Here is a 21,710-nt window from a genome sequence, read left to right as displayed (position 1 = left end):
GGAAAGATTCCTTTTTATTTTTTGGGGGGGGTGGGTAGGGACAGTGTCTTGCTCTGTCGCCCAGGCTGGAGTGCAGTCAGTGGCTCTATCTCAGCTCACTGCAAGCTCTGCCTTCTGGGTTCACACCATTCTCCTGCCTCAGCCTCCCGAGTAGCTGGGACTACAGGTGCCCGCCACCATGCCCGGCTAATTTTTTTGTATTTTTAGTAGAGACGGGGTTTCACTGTGTTTGCCAGGATGGTCTTGATCTCCTGACCTCGTGATCTGCCCGCCTTGGCCTCCCAAAGTGCTAGGATTACAGGCGTGAGCCACCATGCCCAGCCGGAAAGATTTCCTTAAAACAAAAGTGCATGGAATTTCTGTTCTTATATTTGTTTATTGCGAAAATTCACTGTTGCATACCCTGATACCAAATTAAAGTATTGTATAAGGAAAAAAAACCAAACAAACTAGTACGTAACTGAATACTTTTCCATACCCTGTTTTCCAAGTCAAGAATGACCAGAAACAGTAGGTGGTCTCTCATATTTTTTTTTAGCATGTCCACTTTTTACTTATTATTAAATTACTCAAAGAGTCTCAAATTGTACAATGCTGGAAAAGAAATATGACAATTTCTGAGATTAAACTTTATTAAAGTTACTTTTCCAGAAAATTCAGTAAATACGGTAATATAGGAACAAATTTAGGCTCATAAGCCTTTTAAGTTTTTACATAATCTTTAATGATGTTGATCAGGAAATTCTTTCATCGGTGGAATTACTTCTCCAGTCTCCAGAATTGTATCACCCTAGGAACACAAAGATAGTTAGGAGAAAAATCTTAAGTCTACAGAGGTGATAGTTCTATTCTGTTCCATGTTTATCACATCTCACATGGAAAATGTACTTGAGTTCTGGCATTCCCTTTAAAAGGAACCTAGACAAAGTAGAAGCTGTCTAAATCTGAACAATCAGTATTCAAAATCTTCAGGTACACTGAAATAATAGGGAAATTTTCACTCAGAAACGAAATAATCGAAAAGGGCACGAAAATTGTGTTCTCTAAGGGATAAAGGGATAATCTTTTATTTTGTATGGCCCCAATAAATGGAGGCCCAAGAAAGAAGTTGCAAGGAAACATCTGCAGTTGCAGATAAGGAGGTAATGTACCCCCAGCAACTGAATGTGTTAAGCAATCACCAGTTTTCTGATTGGCTTACATATTGAATACAGAATACAAACTTTGGCTAGGTAACTGGTCCAGGTGTCTCTTCAATTCTTGATATAGTGTGTGGGCAAAAAGGCATGGGCTTTGAAGCCAGAACCAAGTGGTAAGAATCTTGGGACCTCCACTGACAAGCTGTATAGTTTTAAGATTATTCAATTTCAGTTTCAGCCATGTGTTTAAGATAACAGATTATGTTAGCCTGCCAGTCCCTGAATGACTGGGAAGAGTAGAATTGTCCCCATCCCCACCCCAATTCCTGCCATTCCCTGACTGGTACTGCTCAGGATTATAATCCAATGAAAAAATATATTATGTTTAAGCCATTATACATTTGGGCAACAATTTGTTTTCATAGCCAGCATTATCCCAACAGAAATCAGTGCCTTGAAGTGGCACTAATGCTGCTGTAATAAAAATCAAGCTATAGGGCACTGGCTTAGCAGTCTGGTAGCAAAGATAAAAATGGAAACAAAAGGCAGTGGCAAACTATTTAGCAAAATATGTCCTATAACTTGGAAGCAGACTGCCTAATGAACTTGAGGTTCTAAAAGTAGTAGCTAGAAAAAAAAAGTTTATAGTATGTGTTTGGATCCTATTGGCTGCCTTGGGAATGTACTTTAAGAAGCATGTACTTTTGCTCAGGCAAAAAGTGGCTGATTTGAGAGGAGACAAAAATAGAGAGGAAGAGAGAACACCTTTGGCCCACGCTAGAGACTTTCTGTTCCTGACCAAAAAAAAAAAAAAAAAAAAAGTTAATAGAATCTAAAAATTCGGGCCAGTCATGGTGGCTCATGCCTGTAATCCCAGCACTTTGAGAGTCCAAGGCAGGAGGCATGCCTGAGGCCCAGAGTTCAAAACCAGGCTGGGTAAGAGTGGGACCCTCTATCTTAAAAATAAATAAAAAATCAGGACCTTGTGATATTGGAAAATCAGACCACTTCAGAATTCCTGAACAGTAAGTTAACACAAAAGATCTAAGCAACAGAAGCCCAATAAAATTCAAACAGAGGGACACAGCACTATGGCAAAGATCAGTTTAAAATGAAGGTAGCCTTTGAACCAGTCTGCCTCAGATGGCCTCCACATAGCTGCCAATGAGGTGAGAGAGGCAGATGCATAAGGACAAAGAAATGAGAGAAGCTGGTAACTATGTATAGGAAAAACAGATACTGGCATGAGAAACTGACTAGAAGTAAACACATTAGATGCCTACCAAATATTTTTCTTTTCATGCTTCCAAATGTTAAGGGAAATGGATGGACAAAGAAACCAAACATATAGTTTACAAAATCCTGCCAGAATGTCTGAAATTAAAACCACCTCTGGCATTCAACCTCCTGCAAGCAGGTGGCAGATTTTGAAGCCCTTACGGCACCTAAGGAGGGCATGCTTCCCAATACCACTTAGATGTGGTCTAGGTAGATAATGAAAAGAACAAACCCCCTGGACAGAGCCAGGAACCAGGAAGAACTATGGACAAAGGTGTTCTTTCAAGAAAACAAAATCAGTGCCCACTCAAGTAATTTCTCACACACAGGGGTTACGAGTGAGATTTCAGAATTGCCAAGAATCAGTGACTACTATGCTATCCAAATTATACCACTGAACAATGGGTGTGGTAGGGGAACAAGGATATAGTTAACCTCTCTTAGTTCACTGATCCTCAGATCAACAGAAGTCATGTCTAAACCTGACATACTATGTACATCATCTGGAGATCATGGATTTAAGGCCGGGTGCAGTGATGGAATGGGACTTGGGGATTTCTCCCTAAGGAGAGGGACTAAGTGTGTTATGCATGGGTAAAGAAAGAAGCAAAGAGCTGTTTGGTGACTAGAAATATGGAATGTAGCAGAAACTCCATGAACAGGGGCCTGGGAAATAGCAAAGAGCACACAGATAATATTTGGGAAGATGACAGTGAGTTTTAGCTAACAGAATTTGAGCAGAAGTGATGTGAGCTACTTGTAAGCTTAGACCCTAAAAATCATCCCCTGAGACATCCTGCCCTCTCTATCACGATCTTGGAACCTCATATTCGAGAGGCACGGCTATAAGATTGAGGAGGAGCACCTGATCCATAGTATTCTGTGATGTCAACAAGAAATAAACCTCTGTTTTGTTAAGCCACTGGGATTTGGAAGTTTGTTATTACTTGTCCTATTCTAAACATACATACAATGAGCATTCTTCAGTTCCTCAAAGGGGTCATGGCACAGAAACAGGAAAGAACCACAGTGGCAAAAAATACAGAAATATGAGAAATGCTACAGGATCCCTGATATGATCTTCTGAATAGAGCTCTCCTTTTCCTTTGAACAGTAATGGCAAAATAAATTAACATTTAAATGGAATAAATGGAAGACTAAATAAATATAAATTGCCCAACTGGTAAAACCAGCAAGATAATTTCCTATTTTGAGACTATCTAGGCTATAACACACATCAATGTTACACAATAAAACAAAAGGAGAAATCCCCTACTTTTTTTTTTTTTTTTTTTTTTTGAGGCAGGGTGCTCTGTTGCTCAGGCTGGAGTGCAGTGGCACAATCTTGGCTCACTGCAACCTGTGCCTCCCAGGTTCAGGCGATTCTTGTGCCTCAGCCTCCCCAGTAGCTAGGATTACAGGCATGCACCACCATGCCCAGCTAATTTTTGTATTTTTATTAATAGTAGAGATGGAGTTTTACCATGTTGGCCAGGCTGGTCTCAAAATCCTGACCTCAGGTGACCCACCTGTCTCTGCCTCTCAAAGTGCTGGGATTATAGGTGTGAGCCACCATGCCCGGCCCCTACTTCTTTTTTTTTTTTCCCCCTGAGACAGAGTCTCATTCTGTGACCCAGGCTGGAGCGTAGTGGCACAATCTCCACACACTGCAACTTCCACCTTCCAGGTTCAAGCAATTCTTGTGCCTCAGCCTCCAGGTAGCTGGGATTACAGGCGTGCACCACCACACCTGGTTTATTTTTGTATTTTTTTTTTTTAGTAGAGATGGTGTTTCACCATGTTGGCCAGGCTGGTCTTGAACTCCTAGCCTCAAGGGATCCACCCACCTTGGCTTCCCATAGTGCTGTAATTACAGGTGAGCCCCTGATACCCCCCTACTTTTTTTTTTTTTTTTTGTGATGGAGTTTCACTCTTGTTTCCCAGGCTGGAGTGCAGTGGCACGATCTCGGCTCACTGCAACCTCCGCCTTCCAGTTGCAAGTAATTCTCCTGCCTCAGCCTCCCCAGTAGCTGTGATTACAGACACCCGCCACCACGCACGGTAATTTTTGTATTTTTAATAGAGATGGGGTTTCACCATGTTGGCCAGGCTGGTCTTGAACTCCTGACCTCGTGATTCACCCACCTCGGCCTCCCAAAGTGCTGGGATTACAGGCATGAGCCACTGTGCCCGGCCACTCCCCCAACTATTTTCTAAAGCAGCGTTCCAACTGGGACAGTTGGCCAGTTTTGGTGGCCCTTCCTAAAATTCCCTTGTTGCAAAAGATAATGATTACTGTGACTAAGTCATTTGATTAAAGCAAGAATCACACTAAGTTTTGTTATTTAAATTAAGGAATTTTGAGTTATCATAGTTCATTCATCATCTGTGACTAGAAATAGACAAGAACATAGTATGTATTCTACTATGCTAAATAATAACCTCACAAACGGCTAGTAAAAATACCAACTACTGAGTCATCTTTTAATGCTAAAATAACTCATTTCAAATTAGTACTATAGCTCACACATTCATAGTATAAAAAAATTTTTTTTTTTTTTTTTGAGACAGAGTCTCGCTCTGTCGCCCAGGCTGGAGTGCAGTGGCGTGATCTCGGATCACTATAAGCTCCGCCTCCCAGGTTCACACCATTCTCCTGCCTCAGCCTCCCGAGCAGCTGGGACTACAGGCACCCACCACCATGCCCAGCTAATTTTTTGTATTTTTAGTAGAGATGGTGTTTCACCGTGTTAGCCAGGATGGTCTCAATCTCTTGACCTCATGATCCACCCGCCTCGGACTCCCAAAGTGCTGGGATTATAGGCGTGAGCCACTGTGCCCAGCCCATAGTATAAAATTTAAAACACTCACTAGTGGATATTAAATTCACAGATGGAGAACTTAAGGTCAAATCTTGAAAATGAAGTACAAAGCCATAGGACATGAGAGTTTTGAATTAATAACAGAAATTCAGTTGCTGTCACCATGCATGGATGTTTGCTTAGGCTTGTGCCCTAAGCTCTTTACCCAACATGAAACAGGACACAGTGAAAAACTTTTGGTACTTTCAACTCCCTTTAGGACAATCAAGGTCACAAAACACGTTTTACAGGCAGGTTGAAAATAAATGTGCTCACTTCCCATTTGAACTGTAATTGTTACCTTACGTTATTTCTTCCTTTTTTTTTTTTTTTTTTTAACAAGAATACACAAAACGGACTTAAACTGAAAGTGAGAAGGAAAGAACATTTTAATCTAATAATTGCTTGGAAGGGGAGGAAAAGGAGAGAGAAAAACAATAAACAAAAGAAAAATCAGAAGTTTTAAGACTTACAGGGAATATTCCGGCCTTCGTGTCAACTATGCCATACGGTTTTTCCTGTAATAAAAGTTAACTCTGTATTAATTATGGTGTTGAGTTTCTTCTGAAAATAAGAAATAGGTCATACCCCAAATTTTAACTTAAGCTCCAAACTTTCACAGAAATCCAGATTCACATATCCAACTATTTACTCAACATCTCTACTTAGCTATCAAATAAGCATCTCAAACTTAACCAGGTCTAACACTTAACTTCTCCCATCCCCAAACTGTTCCTCCCCATGTCCCTCATCTCAGTAAATGGCACTTTTATTCCCCCAGTTATGAAAGCCAGAAACCTTGACTCCTCAGCAGAGCCTGTTGATTCTATCTTGAATCTATCTGAATCCAACTAGTTCTCATCACCACCCTTGTCCAAGCCTTATCATATTTTCACCTCAACTACCACACAGCACCTACTAGCCTCCCTGCTTCCACTTGTGCCCTCCTATGCAAATGAAAAGTCTATTCTCCACAGTTCAAGGCAGAGTACACTGATTCTTTTAAGATAGGTCATGCTGCTCAAAGTTTCATAATTCTTAGAGAAAAAGCCAGTCTTTTCTCCTTCACTCACTGTACTACAGCCACAGTGGCTCCCTTCCTAGGAGGCCAATTCAGTCAAGCCTGCTTGTGCCTCAAGGCTTTTGTACTTCAAGATTCCTCTACCTGAAATGTTCTTCTCCTAAATACTGCTTGGCCTGTATCCTCATTTCATTTATATTTGTCTTCAAAGATCACTCCCTCAGAGAGGCCTAATTAAAATAGCAAGCCCTATCAGTCTCTAGTTTTTACCCTGCTTAATTCTTCTTCTATAGACTTGTTCTCCTATAACATAATATACCTCTTTGTTTATATACTTATTACCAGTCTCTAAAACTAAACATTTCATGAGGGGAGGAACTCAATCTGCTCTGTTCACTGCTGTATCCTGGTGTTTAAAACAGTGCCTTGCACATAAGAGGTACTACATAAGTAATTGTTGAATACATGTACTTTTAATGCATATACATCTGCACAAGATACCACTGCTCAAAATTTAAAAGATTATTGGCATGATATAAAGCATAGAGAACTGGAACATGAGAGAAACTCAGAATACAATGTGAGGACTTTAAAATGTCTTTACGTGCCAAAAGGCAAAAAGACACTGAAAAGTCATCTGAGAGATGCAAAATTCAATTAGGCAGCAAAGGAGTGAGCTGAAGCAAACTGGTTGCAATCTTACTGAAGATGCAATCCTTTACATACCCAAATCAAGAGAAAAAGTAAGGTAAGTGAGTGGCTTTGGGACCTCTACTGACACAAAATGTTTAACTAAATATGTCCATCTATGGCTCAGGAAAAATCACCTGGAAGTGTGAACCCTCAGATAAGGAACCACATAACTATATTGAATTGCCAACCCAGTAACTGCAGCTTGTTAAATTTGCTTCTCCTAAAAATGTCTTTTAGATCCCAGAAAAATGTAGTTAAATTTAGATATGATAAAGGAAGTTAAACCCAGAGTATAAATAAGTGAATGTGTCAACTTTTAAAAGTTCTGAAAACATTGGTATATTCCATACATTCTGTTGGTTAGAGTTTGTAATGTATAAGATAATCTGGCTAACAGAGGTTTTAAAAAATTAGGTTTAGGATTCTAGGTACAATGCATAATTGATTTAGATTTGTGATTTCAGGTTAAAAAAATTACTTCTTAGAATCATAAACTTACCATATAAATACTTCAAAATAAAATTGAACACACAAAATGTATAAATACAATTGAAAATATTTAAGAGAATTTGGCTATGTTTGTAAATGGAATTGTTTCAGAAGAGTTCAACTTCAATTAATCCAAAGACGGTAAAAACAAAGGAGATTATTATTTTACTAGATGCATAGTTTAATAGAATTTTAAAACTGAATTTAAAGAATTAGGAAAAAATTATGTTTTATATTTGAAACTAAAGAACTGAATATTAATCTGTATTTCAAGTCACTGTAACCAGTTCTTTCTGCACATAAAAATCCCTCTTGGATGTTAAACTTTCAGTGACAGAAAGTAATATATTTTCTTCTCTAGGGTCTTACATGCCAAAATAGTGAAAACATAACAGATGTATAATGAAATGAAGTAGCCTTTTTATGAACATAAAGTTTTTTTAAGCCCATCAACAACAGAAATCTAAACTATTCTCTGACCCTTAGAGATATAAATTGTTAGCCCTTTTCAATGGTTGTAGAGAGAGTTTGTGTTGGTTTATAATGTGAAAATCCCCTAACCCAACTCTAATTCCTCTTAGAACTAATAATCTCATGTTTGTAACACATAAGACAGGCAATGTCCATTTGGACATCTCCAAAACTGCCATGGCAGCAGACGTTCCTAAAAAATTCACTCTTTTTTTTTGTTTGAGACGGAGTCTCGTTATATTGCCCAGGCTGGGGAGCGCAGTGGCCCGATCACGACTCACTGCAACTTCGCCTCCTGGGTTCTAGCAATTCTTCTGCCTCAGCCTCCTGAGTAGCTGGGATCACAGGCACACGCCACCAAGCCCAGCCAATTGTTTGTATTTTAGTAGAGATGGGGTTCCGCCATGTTGCCCAGGCTGGTCTTGAACTCCTGAGCTCAAGCAATCCACCACCTCAGCCTCCCAAAGTGCTAGATTATAGGCATGAGCCACTGCACCCGGCCTAAAAAAATTCACTTCTGTCCTATCATCAGAAAGCCCTCCCTTCCAATACCCTACTTATAATTTCCAAGGCTAGAGATTTTACAGTGATAAATGACTGTGAACTTTGGTTTTATCCCCAACTTAATCAACCACCAACTTCAGGTGTTTCTTCCTTCCAAAGTGTCTCTGGCTTTATTCTTCTTCATCCCTGCTATCTTCACCCTAACCAGATTCTCAACTGACATCTACTAAAATCCAACAGCCTCCAGCTGATCTGCCCCGCTGTCAGAACTTTCTTCCCTTCAATTCACCCTATGTTTCAATGTTTTTCTTCATTTTCCTCAATGTATCACATTCAAGTCACTCTCCCGTTAAAAAATGGAAAGCTTCCCATTGTCTATCACATGCAGTTCAACTTCATCTAACTTTCAAGACCTTCCAGAAATTGGTTCCAGACTACCTAGTCAACAGACCTTCCATTCTAATCAGCTCCTCAGTCTTAAGTACATATGGCCACGTTCATTACTGACTCCATATCTTTGCTTCTAACGGGAATTAACTTTTTTCCTCCATACTCTTTCCCAAATTATACCTATCTTCCAACTTTACTATGAAGTCTTTGAGATAAGGAATTTGGTCTTGTATATTCTTTCTGTAGCAATAAAGGAAGAGGACATGCTAGGCACTCCGTATTTGTTAATCAAGGGGCTTAATCTGCTTATTACACGGAACAAAGATGTCAGCAATCAGAATTTTAAAGAGCCTACACAATCAATAGAGAACACAATCAGAGAGAATAAGTCATGTTGGGGGCAGAGGTGTTTTGAAAACCCCCCAAAATTTTGGTTGTTTCACTCTCCTGTCAATAGGCTAACAGAAAAGCCAATATCCATTGCATTAGCTATAATTTGTTAGGCAGTCCTTAACTTCTGTCTTTACTCTGAAATAATTTTAAATTTACATAAGGCTGCAAGAATGAAAAAAAAGAATTTTTTCCTTGAATCACTTTATAGTAAATTGCTGACTAGTTTATTACTCTAGTGTACGTCCTACAAAGACAATATTCTTAAAATAATTACAATACAACTATCAAGATCAGGAAATTAACACTCATACATTACTATCTCTACCTGGTCTAAAAAAATCCATTCAGATTTTCCCAATTGTCTCAATAATTGTTTGGACTTACCAGAAAATCCCCTTACATGACATGTTCCCCATTGATTGTGTAGGCTCTTTAAAATTCTGACTGCCAACACCATCACTGTTCTTACAGATAATGCAATTATGCCTATTAATGAAGAATTGCATTTAGTTGGCATACCTCTTTATTCTTCCTCAAACTGGAACAATATTAAAGCTGTTCTTTAACATTCATGTTCTTGACATTTCTGAAGGTATAATGCCTATAATGATGCAGAACAGCCCCTCTGTTCGGGTTTATCTTCTGTTTCCTCATGTGAATTTAATCAATAAATTATATTCAGGTTATGCACCTTTGGCAGGAATATCACAAAAGTAATGCTGTGTTCTTATTTCAGCCTATCAAGTAACACATAATTTCAGTTTGCCCCATTATCGATAATGTTAATTTAGACCCCTTGACTAAGGTGTCATCTGTCAGATTTCTCTACTACAAAGACACTCTTTCTCCCTTTGTAACAAATAAGTACTTTGAGGATAAGTACTTTAAACTTAGTATTAGCATCCTCCTTTTTTTTTGAATTTTCTCTTTTTGATTGAGATGGGAGTCTCACTGTGTCACCCAGGGTGGATGGAGTACAGTGGGCAGCACAATCGTAGCTCATTGCAGGTTCCACATCCTGGGCTCAAGCAATCCTCCTGCCTCAGCCTCCTGAATAGCTGGGACTACTCAGCATTTTTTTTTTTTGGTAGGGATGGGGATGGGGTCTCTTTATGTTGCCCAGGTTGATCTCAAACTCTTGGCCTCAAGTGGTCCTCCCACTTCAGCCTCCCAAAGTGGTGGGACTACAGGTGTTAGCCACTGTGCCCAGACTAATGTTAGCATCTTTTGATGTTCCTTAGCTGAATTAAATATTACTATGATGATTCTCAAATGGTAATTTTTCCATCATTCAGCAAATTATTGCATCAAAAAGCTTTCTTTTCTACCCATTTATTATTTCACTTATTTATATCAGTTTACACTCATGGATTTTCATTTTATTCAGGTGACTATCATCTATTACTATCATTATTTATTTTGATGCTCAAATTGCCCTAGTAGGAATCCTTGCAAACTGACTCTGTGTCCTTTGAAATATGTTCCCATCATTCTTTCAGCACTTCTTTACTTTCTGGCACAATAATATGTTCCAAGTTCATCTTATACTTTCTCTCCTCCCGCCCTGGAATCGGCCATTGCTCTGAGCTCTGGGTCCTTTCAGTGGATATCTGTATTTAGAAAATAAGACCTGGCTTCTAAGTGTGCTAATTACTAAGGAGTGGCAATGTTTCCAGGCCATCTCAGTGGACAGAACTAGAGAATATGTACACGCAGATACACACACATCCACATTTACATCTATATCTATTTCTAGGTCTATCAATACGTTTTAAAAACCAAGAGTTCACACCAGTACCTCCAATTCCATTCCACCACCACAAGCTTTTCTTCCTTTTCACATACATAACTCCCTTTTCCGGCAGTGAGAATCCTGGGTCCCTTTATCATCAACATATGTACTCACAGGCATACCTCACCTTATTGCACTTTGCTTTACTGCACTTCACATATATTGTGTTTTCTTATAAAGAGAAGGTTTTAGTAACCCCGAGACAAGCAACTCTATCCGTGCCATTTTTCTTTTTTTCTCAAAAATCTTTATTGCTTTTCCTGATTATACAACAAATGTAAAAATTCAAATATTACAAAATGACTTTTTAAAAAAAGTACATTATAACATGTTATAAAATGCCCATTTCAAAAAAATTCCAGTATCATAAAATACATGACTTAGAAAATGAGTCCTCTGTAGTTCAGTCCCACCTGCATGTCCCCCAGGATTACTGCTGTTCAGATCAGCATGTTTCCTTCCAGATTGTCTCTGTGCACCCACCACTTGCACTGCTGACATGAGCTCCATATTATCTGAGATGATAGTAACTATGACAAATGGAGCAGGGGCAGGGTTCAGCTGCCTTGCACTGAACAGCTTCCAGTTTCTATATAGAAACACTTTCTTCATAAAAGCTTGAAACTGCAACATAGTTAGCACTATGTAAACGTATCAGGTTGAATTATGAAGTTAATCATCACTCACCATTTTTGGCCTAGAAGAACAGCAGTTTCATGTAGTTCGACATAATAGCTATGGCCCTACTCATAGACATTGGGAGGTTTCCTACTTTTTGCCATTATAAACAATTCAGCAGGCCAGGTGCAGTGGCTCACGCTTGTAATCCCAGCACTTTGGGAGGACAAAGTGGGCAGATCACCTGAGGTCAGGAGTTCGAGACCAGCTTGGCCAACAGGGCAAAAGCCCATCTCTACTAAAAATACAAAAATTAGCCAGCCATAGTGGTGGACACCTGTAATCCCAGCTAGTTGGGAGGCTGAGGCAGGAGAATCGCTTGAACCCAGGAGGCAGAGGTTGCAGGGAGCCGAGATCACGCCATTGCACTCCAGCTAGGAGACACAGTGAGACCCTGTCTCACAAAAAAAAAAAAAAAAAAAAAAAAAAAAAAAAAAAGCCAGCAGTGAACGTCCTTGTATGTTCTTTATGGAGTACAAACATCTTAACCCCAAAGCATGACACCTCTCTTTTGGGCATTTAGAAGAGTCAAAAAGGATGGAGTTGCCCATGTGCCATGGAAATGGAGACCCAAGAGACGGCTGATGCATAAACAACTTGTCCCTCAAACAAGAGTGGCTAACTTCAGCCATAACACCGCTTTAGTATAGTGACCACACCACATGCGCAAACCATATATTGGTAAAACCAGAGAACAGAAGAATTCCTGAGCTCAGGACAATTCTTATCCCTACTGACAACTCACCATACGTCCAGTGAGTACCCCAAAGCTGTCCTCTTGAAGTTGGGCTGTCAGAAGGTATAAAAAATGATTCAGGCCAGGCACGGAGGCTCACGCCTGTAATCCCAGCACTTTGGGAGGCCGAGGCAGGTGGATCACCTGAGGTCAGGAGTTCAAGACCAGCCTGATCAACATGGTGAAACCCTGTCTCTACTAAAAATACAAAAATTAGCCAGGCATGGTGGCACATGCCTGTAATCCCAGCTACTTGGGAGGCTGAGGCAGGAGAATCACTTGAACCCGGGAGGCGGAGGTTGCAGTGAGCCGAGATCGCACCACTACACTCCAGCCTGGGCAACAAAAGTGAAACTCCAGCTACAAAAAACAAACAAACAACGATTCAGAAATGTACTGAAATCAGATTTGCTGGAAATATTTTTTAAGGTTTTTTTCCAGGAGCTACTGGACCAAAAAAAAAAAAAAAAAAAAGGCACCTGTTAACATTATGCCCACGTCAGGCCTCGAGCAAAGACGAGAATGTGGTGTGTACGTGTCACTGGCACTTTCGCACAGGCCATTTCCTCTTCAACCTTGTCTCGGATTTGTAGATTCTGTTCAGGTCATAGCTGGTCTTGGATGGTTTTCTTATGGCAGACAATGTGCACTAATTTTAGGTTCTCTGACGTAAAAAGCAGGCCATAAAAATATTCCTAGTCCATTTCTCTTCCATCTTGTTCTTTAATTGCTTCCACCCAGTGTAGGAATGATGGTACGTTTCTGCTATTATGTGATCCAGGTTCCAGGTGCTGAATAGGATCCTGCTCTCCCTGTTACTTTAGGGGTTGATGGAGTATCTCGACAAGCAGCCATCCATGTCAAAGGGACTCTGGCAGGAGAACTAGCCTTCCAGTGTGTAGAGACGGCTGCCACCCTTGGCTCCTCTGTCGAAGTAGATGCCATTGCACTGCACAGACTAGAGCTTCTGGCATATGGAGCGGAGGACCTGCAGGAATTCCTCCTGAACCTCTGCACCCACCATGGAGGAGCAGGAGCTCACCTCTCTCAGGTAACTCCGGATCTGGCTCTCACAGCTATATCTCAGATAGCCAGACTTATTCCAAAATTGGGACTCCAAGCCTTCAAACCACAGCGGGTCCTCAGCCTGGGTGTCGGCTGTGATGTTCTGGCTGATGTTGTACAGGAGGTCGGCCAGCAGCCTCTGCCTCTGCAGGGCCTGCTCATCACACAGTAGCTGTCAGGCGGCCTGGATGAGCCAAGCGTGCGGCTCGAGAAAAGCACTGAGGAAACGCCCGATGTCACTCACATATCCCTGCCAGGCCTGGCCCGAGGTGAGCAGCAGGAGCTCAGCATTGTCGAGGACGCTGGGGAAGTAGTCTTCGGTCAGCTCCATGCCATCCTTGTACAGGCACAGCCGGGAGCCATGCTCAGGGAGCTGGAAGCGGAGGCAGCCCTTGCGCAGCACCTCCCTGCAGCTCCTGCCCACCACGCCAAACTTCCTCTGGCTGCACAGGGCCCGCAGCGTCACGGTCTTGGGCTTCTGGAGCACTGCAGATGTCCTCAAGGCCTCTAGGCCCTGCAGGGAGTGGCCCCTGCTGGCCAGCTGCTCAAGCTGGTCGTGGCCCTGGCTGCTGGGGTCTACACCAGGTGTGCTCTGCAAAGCTGGCATGGGCCGGGCCCCAATCCCGGAAACTCAGTGCCATTTTTCTAAGAGCATGTGTTCACTTCCCATCTCTGTGCAATATTTTGGTAATTCTCCCAATATTTCAAACTTTTTCAGGTGGAGTCTCGCTCTGTCACCCAGGCTGGAGTGCAGTGGTAGGATCTTGGCTCACTGCAACCTCATTCTCCCAGGTTCAAGGTATTCTCCTGCCTCAGCCTCCCGAGTGGCTGGGACTACAGACGTGCACCACCACGCCCGGCTAATTTTTGTATTTTCAGTAGAGATGCGGTTTCACCATGTTGGCCAGGCTGATCTCGAACTCCTGACCTCAGCTGATCTGCCCGCCTCAGCCTCCCAAAGTGCTGGGATTACAGGTGTGAGCCACCGCGCCTGGCTTCAAACTTTGTCATTATTGTTATATTAATATTTGTTATGGTAATCTGCACTCAGTGATTCTTGATGTTACTACTATAAATTTTAGGGGCAACACAAATCACACCCATATAAGATAGTGAATTTAATCAGTAAATGTTGTATGTTGTGACTGTTCCACCAACTGGTCATTCCCCACCTCTCTCCCTCTCCTTGGACCGTCCTATTCCCTGAGACACAAGATTGAAATTAGGCCAAATAATAATACTACAATGACCTCCAACTGTTCAAATAAAAGGAAGAGCTGCGTGTTTCTCACTTTCTTTCAAAAGCTACTTGATAGGCTAAGGCAGGAGAATTGCTTGAACCTGGGAGGCGGAGGTTGCAGTGAGCCAAGATGGCACCACTGCACTCCAGCCTGGGTGACACAGCAAGACCTTGTCTCAAAAAGAAAAAAAAAAAAAAAGATAGTGATTCCTCTGATGGATCAAAGCAAAGTAAATGGAAAATCTTCTGGGAAAGAATTTACCATCCTATATGCCATTAAGAAGATTTGTGATTAATAGGAGGAGGTCAAAGTATCTTCAACATGAACAGGAGTTTGGAAGAAGTTGATTTCAACTCTCGTGGATGACTTTGAGGGGTTCAAGACCAGTGCAGGAAGGAACTCTCAATGTAGTGGATATAGCAAAAGAACTAGAATTAGAAGTGGAGCCTGAAGATGTGACTGAAGTGCCTCAATCACATAATAAAGCTTGATAGATGAGAAGTTGCTCCTTTTGGATGAGCAAACAAAGTGGTTTCTTGAGATGGAATCTGCTCCAGGTGAAGATGCTATGAACATTGTTGAAATGACAACAAAATATTTCAAATATTACATAAACTTAGTTGATAAAGCAGCTGCATGGTTTCAAAGGCCTGACTCCAAAAGTTCTACTGTGGGTAAAATGCTATCAAACAGCATCTCATGCTACAGAGATATCTTTCATGAAAATAAAAGTCAATAGATGTGGCAAACCTCAGCAGTGTTGTCAAATATACATATATATATATAATTTCTTTTTTTTGAGACGGAGTCTTGCTCTGTTGCCCAGGCTGGAGTGCAGTGGTGCAATCTCAGCTCACTGCAACCTCTGCCTCCCCGGTTCAAGTGATTCTCCTGCCTCAGCCTCCTGAGTAGCTGGGATTACAGGCGCCCACCACTACGCCCAGATAATTTTTGTATTTTTAGTAGAGACAGGGTTTCACCATCTTGGCCAGGCTGGTCTTGAACTCCTCACCTCGTGATCTACCTGCCTTGGCCTCCCAAAGTGGTGGGATTACAGGCGTGAGCCACCGTGCCCAGCCTGTTGTCTTATACTAAGAAATTGCCACAGCCACTCCAGCCTGCAACAACTATCACCCTATCAGTCAGCAGTTATCAACATCAAAGCAGACTTTCCACTAGCAAAAAGATCATACTTAGATGACCGTTAGCATTTTTTAGCAATGAAGTTTTTTTTTCTTTTTTTTTTTTTTTAGACGGAGTCTTGCTCTGTTGCCAGGCTGGAGTGCAAAGGCACGATCTCAGCTCACTGCAACCTCCGCCTCCCAGGGTCAAGTGATTCTTCTGCCTCAATCTCCCGAGTAGCTGGGGCTACAGGCACGCACTACCATGCCTAGCTATTTTTTTTTTATTTTTAGTAGAGGTAGGGTTTCACCACGTTGGCCAGGATGGTCTCTATCTCTTGACCTCGTGATCTACCCGCCTCGGCCTCGCAAAGTGCTGGGATTACAGGTGTGAGCCACCGTGCCCAGCCTGCTTTTTTAAGGCAGGATATCACCCTGGCACCTAGGCTGGGGTGCAGTGGTGCAATCACAGTTTATTGTAGCCTTGACCTCCTGGGCTCAAGCAATCCTCCCATCTCAGCCTCTTGAGTAGCTGGGATTACAGGTGTGGACCACCACATCCAGCTCTTTTTTTTTTTTTTTTTTGTAGAGATGGAGTCTCACTATGTTGCCCAGGCTGGTCGAACTTCTGGCCTCAAGCAATCTTCCTGCCTTGGCCTCTCAAAATGCTAGGGCTACAGGTGGGAGCCGCCGCACATGGCCCAGCAATAAAGTATTTTTAAATTAAAGCATATACATTGTTCTTTTACACATACTGCTATTACACACTGAGACTACAGCACAGTGTAAACATAACTTTTATATGCACTAGGAAGCCAAAAAATTTGTGTAACTCATTTTGGTGGTCTAGAACCAAAGAATACTTTTGGAACTGCAGTGGTCTAGAACCAATTCTGTAGTATCTCTGAGGTATGCCTGTATTTGACCAATCTCCCTATATATAAGCCATCTCCTGTCACCACAACCACATCCCAGCATGAATACCTGCCTCACCTCATTCAGGTTCTGACATCTTACTCTAAGTTACCACTTGCCTCACTGCCTCATACCATCCTTCTTCCAGATGTCCTCCTCCCTCTGCTCAGGTACTAATATCCCATACTAGGTTGTTGCCACTGTTGCCCCCCAAACAGACGTACTCACCCTTCTCCCCTGCAACCCACTCAGGATCTAACACCCCTCTCTTGGTATACAAATGCCCTCCTCACTCTTTTGTGTTCCAACACTCCACTGCTCCCTCTGCCACGCCACTTCCCAAAATGTATGCCCTTCTCATTCTGCCTGGGATCCAACACCCTGCACCAGACTAAGCATTTAAAATACCATGACTGGCTGAGTTCAATCAGCCCATGCAAGATCTGTATCAGTGAAAAAGTGCAGGCATCTGGACATCCTGAGTTCTAAATAAATAAAAGTTGTGAAGAATCAGATAAAATGAAGGAAACAGAAATAGGATGATGACAAAGATAAGCTTTGTCTATTTTGAATTTTTATCTTATACCAGATATAGGTTTTTTAAAAGGAGCAGAAATTCTTTTCTCCTTTCCTATTCATGACCCCAAATTTACCCTAGTATTATTAGGTCACTACATTCTTATCTCTTAAATACCAATTTCTATGAGGAAATCCATTCCAAGTTGTAAACTAGTCACAGTATTTTTTTAAAAAACTATACCCAATTACGTAACTTTCATTAAACCTTTTACCTAAGAGAATTCAAAGTACTTCAAAATCCATTTATAAGTGGCAGATTATTTCCACTAAGTAGGGTAAGATATCCACATAGAAAATAATTTTGGACAATATAAAAATAAATTCTGAAGAGGACATACTTACAGACACATGATACTTCAGGTAATAATGAATAATCCAGGCAGGTACAAGTATATGAGTGAAAATAAAGATACCCTTTTGGTATACCCCATGGACCTGGCGGAAAAAACACATACACAAAATAAACATATCCCATTTTTCATATTTATGGCAGAACAAAAGGCATCAATGATGTAACAATGTCATTATTATTTTACAAAACTCTAAATGGTACATATTTTCTTATAGTTTGTAGGTAACCTCATCTACTCAAATATTCTTAGTAAATGCAGAGTCCACTAGAAGATACCTACAAAGTCCAGACCAAAATGCTTAAATAGTATTTTGCAAGAATATAGCAAGGCATTTATAGATTTTTTAAAGACTTTAAAAAATACCCTTATTATAAGTTTGTTAAAGATAAAATAGAGCAAATTAATGAAATAATAATTTTAATGTATTTAACCAGAGTAATCAAACCTCATAATTTTTCAGGTATAGTCATCTCCCTTATTTATTGATCAATGGCACTCACATTATTTTAAGTATAAGGCAGAAAACCTTGACAACACCAATGCTGGAAAAAGGACATTTTACATACTAATGGGTGTCCCAAACTCACTCCAAAATGCCCTCTGCAACACTATTTTAAAAAAGAACTAAAAATGGAACTTTCCCATGTCCTCCAATTTGATTACAAAACACCTATCCATTCAAGGAAGGGACAATCAAGAATCTAAGAATTATAACAGATATGATTATAAAAGAATACATTAAGGTAAGGTGAATTTCAACACATGATAATTTATTTACTTCCTTTTATCACTGGCTGATGGATGGGATGTCAACTTAAATCAGTGACTGCCAATATCCCGATAATGTCAGGGATACAAAGGGTGAGAGAAGAGTTGAATTTTACCACCATAAATAAGTATCCAATACCACTTTCTCAGAAAAAATTTTCAACAATTCTATTGCACTAGACTTTGTAGTACAGTAAGAAATAGGTACATGTTGATTTCAATATGAACTCCTTCAATTCCTAGCTCCCTGACCACCGGCAAATCACTGAATCTTTATAGGCCTCAGTTTCTTCACATTTAAAGTGAGGATTAGGAATATCTACCTTGCAGGAATAAAGAAATGAAGTAACATTTGTAAAACCCTCAGTAGAGTGCCAAGTACACAGCAAGCACCCAGGTGCTACTTAGTATTATTACTACTATTATCAGTAAGTGTTGTAGGTAACTGAAAGCAATTCTGAGATGTTTATCACCCATAACAGACCTCAAGAAAATACCCAGAGGCCTTGAAAATAAATTTCTTGAATGAGTGATTTTCTTCAAAGTCCAAAATGTCATTTTTTAACGAAACCCTGTGTTAAAAGTACAGAACGGTAGTTTAGAAAGGTAGCTCTTGAATGTGACTCACAAGGCATACCAACAGGACCCTGTCTTTTACGGGGATCACATGGGGCTGTACTACCAGCTAAGGGCTGGCTGTGCCCTCTGGTAGTTGGATACTGTGTTACTTGATCTCTAGAACGTCACACTTAAAAGTTAGACAAGTGTCCTCAAATACTTAAATCACAGAATTTTAATTCTAGCGAGTCCTTGGCTATTATTCTGAGGGAAGATTTCTACAGTCAAAAGAGAACCAAATGTGCAGCGTCCTGGAAAACCTAAGTATTAAAATTCGCCCCCGTCTCACTGTACTTGACAATAAAAGGCATGATTCTCTCAAAGCCATACATATTCCCGGACTCCTGCCTCCCGGGACTCCAGGAGCGCTCTCGGGACTGGCCAGTGTTTCCCAGCACGGAGCGGTTATCAGTCCTTGGTGTGGCTGCAGGGAGCGGACGTTCAGTGTCCGGGCTGCTGGCCGCGGTGGGGTGTGTTGAGGGGGGACCGGAGAGGTCTGTCACTCACCGTTCTCCTCCAAGGGGATTTATTCTCCAAAAACTTATTCCAGAATTTCTCCATAGGCCACATCTTCTGTGGGGGCAGCACCGGCTCCCGAGCGCTCAGCTCCTGGTCCTTCAGCCATCGCCTTCTCAGCTCTCGCAGCTGTTGCAGCCGCAGTTTCTCATCCGGAGTATACCCCGTCATGTCTCCGCTGGTACCAAGGCAAAAGGACACGACCCACCCTCGAACTAGGGACTAGTTACTTAAGCTCGCTCCCGCTCTGCAAAGCGACCTTGTGGGAACGCCGGGCGCCGCGCGCGGTTATTACGTCACATCCTGGTCCTGCCTCTGCAGGGGCCCCAGAGTCCTAAGTGTCCGGGCATGCGCAAAGCTCTCCACCTCCAATTCTCTCTCCGCCCACCGCCGCTATACCCGACCAGATTATTACCGGGTGGGGATGAGGAGTGCTCTTAGTTTTGAGGCCTGAGGAAAGTGACAGATTAGACGAAAGTATGCTAAATTAGAGGACTGGAGGTTTTGCTAAGGAAGAACTTGTATGCTGGGAGCAGGAAGGATACGCATAAGTGTTTCAGTGAATATGCTGTCCAGATACGAAATTATTTGCTTGTCTCTGCCACCTTGGAATGACCTAGAGAGTGTATGAAAATAGTTAACATCCAAGTTCAAATCCCAGCTGTGCCAGTAACTGCTGAAGTGCCCCAGGCAGCTGTCTCATCTGTCCCTCCATCTGTACAGAAATAGTGAAAAGAGTAGCTTAATATCTAGCAAAATTGCATGGATGCATTCATGCTTTCACCCAAAAATACGTGTGGTGAAAATATGAAAGGGCATGCACGACTATTCAGCATGATTCGTAATACCAAAATATTGGAAATTACCCCCAAATTCCTAAATAAAGGAATGCTTGAATAAATTATAGTACAACAGTCGAAAGACAGCGTTACAATGAATTAGTTTAAAAATCTTAATTGACTCTTATTTGTGATTCTAGACTCAGAAAACACCCCATTCTATAAAGTAGAATGAGTGTTCTGATCAGCTGAGCAGAGGCGGTTGGTTTTATTGGCAAATAGGGGCTGAAGAAAGCAGAAACAGAACAAAAAGCAGACTCGTCGTTTCAAAGTTATTTTTCTCTTAGAGTTAAAGCAGAAGGAACTTCCTTGTTTCACTGACTCAGGCTTAGGGGAATTTCCCATTTTTTGGAAAACTGGCCCATTTCAAAGTTCAGTTTGATTACGTTGTACTTAGCACAAACGACTCCATTCTGATTTGGTCTGGTCTGCTGGGGCCTAGTGCATGAGGCTAGTCCAAAACAGTGGCTTCCCAAAAACTTTCACACAACAAAGCAATGAAATGCTAATATAATTGAGAAAAGTAATGGGGAAGAACTCTATATACATCTGTGGTGTGATTTCCAGGATACATTATAAAGTGAAAAAAAAAATGGATGGGAATTTATACAGTATGCTTTTACCCAAAAAGAGAAAGATGGTGGTAATTTCAATATATATACATATTTTCTTAAAATTTCAAAATAATGGGAAAGAAAACAATTGAGGTTTTTTAAGATGTTACCTATGGTGGAGGAAATAAATAGGATAGAGGAGACAGGGATAGAATCTAGACATCTCTGGAAACATCTTACTTCATACATTTGACTTTAGAACCAAGTAAATATTTCACATTGTGAAACTAAATTTAGCTTAAAGATGTCTCCCTATTTTGAGCCCTTATATAATGAACTGCAACCCAACTTAGTATGCAATTTAACTCACAGCTTAACTTAGGAATATACTTCTGTAACAAATAACTGAGTCTCAGTCAATCATCACAGGTGGTCGACTGATCAGCCCATGTTCAAATAAGGCAAAGGCCAACCTGTAGCCAATCAAGCTGTTTCCGTATCTCATTTCTGTTTTTTTTCTATGAGTGCTGCCTGGCCTCTTTGTGGAACGATACTTTCTGAACCTCCTGTTGTTCTGAGGGCTGTCTGATTCTCAAATTAGTCATTGCTCAATTAATTTCTGCTAAATTTAATTTTTCTAAAATTTTAATTTTAGCAATATCATTATAAAACAAAATTAAATTTACAAAAAGCAGT

General features: G+C 41.1%; 1 protein-coding gene, 1 long non-coding RNA gene and 1 pseudogene across 2 annotated transcripts; all 3 read right to left on the bottom strand.

The window, feature by feature from the left end:
- Window positions 1-614: 614 nt before the first annotated feature.
- Window positions 615-19,916, bottom strand: NDUFB6 (NADH:ubiquinone oxidoreductase subunit B6). Its single transcript, XM_015436501.3, has 4 exons — window positions 19,613-19,916; window positions 17,709-17,801; window positions 5,752-5,796; window positions 615-790 (listed from the first exon to the last, which is right to left on the bottom strand). Exons 1-4 carry the CDS (start codon window positions 19,790-19,792, stop codon window positions 722-724), a joined length of 387 nt encoding a protein of 128 aa, XP_015291987.2. The 5' UTR covers window positions 19,793-19,916; the 3' UTR covers window positions 615-721.
- Window positions 11,256-11,573, bottom strand: LOC102138914 (uncharacterized). Its single transcript, XR_012424649.1, has 2 exons — window positions 11,445-11,573; window positions 11,256-11,291 (listed from the first exon to the last, which is right to left on the bottom strand). It is a non-coding gene; the product is annotated as an uncharacterized lncRNA (long non-coding RNA).
- Window positions 12,861-14,251, bottom strand: LOC141408651 (DNA fragmentation factor subunit beta pseudogene; annotated as a pseudogene).
- Window positions 19,917-21,710: the final 1,794 nt, after the last annotated feature.

This window comes from Macaca fascicularis, chromosome 15, assembly GCF_037993035.2.
Source record: "Macaca fascicularis isolate 582-1 chromosome 15, T2T-MFA8v1.1".
NCBI classification, from domain to species: Eukaryota; Metazoa; Chordata; class Mammalia; order Primates; family Cercopithecidae; genus Macaca; species Macaca fascicularis.
Note: the sequence above shows the minus strand (reverse complement) of the source record. Positions and strands in the feature narration are given on the sequence as shown.

What these genes read in the sequence shown, in the direction of transcription:
- NDUFB6 (XM_015436501.3), bottom strand. Translation starts at nt 19,792, where the DNA reads ATGACGGGGTATACTCCGGATGAGAAACTGCGGCTGCAACAGCTGCGA. An exon ending in AATCCCCTTGGAGGAGAACG is followed by an intron (nt 17,802 to 19,612) that starts GTGAGTGACAGA and finishes TTTTTCCGCCAG; the next exon opens with GTCCATGGGGTATACCAAAA. An exon ending in CGAAGGCCGGAATATTCCCT is followed by an intron (nt 791 to 5,751) that starts GTAAGTCTTAAA and finishes TTGTGTTCCTAG; the next exon opens with GGTGATACAATTCTGGAGAC.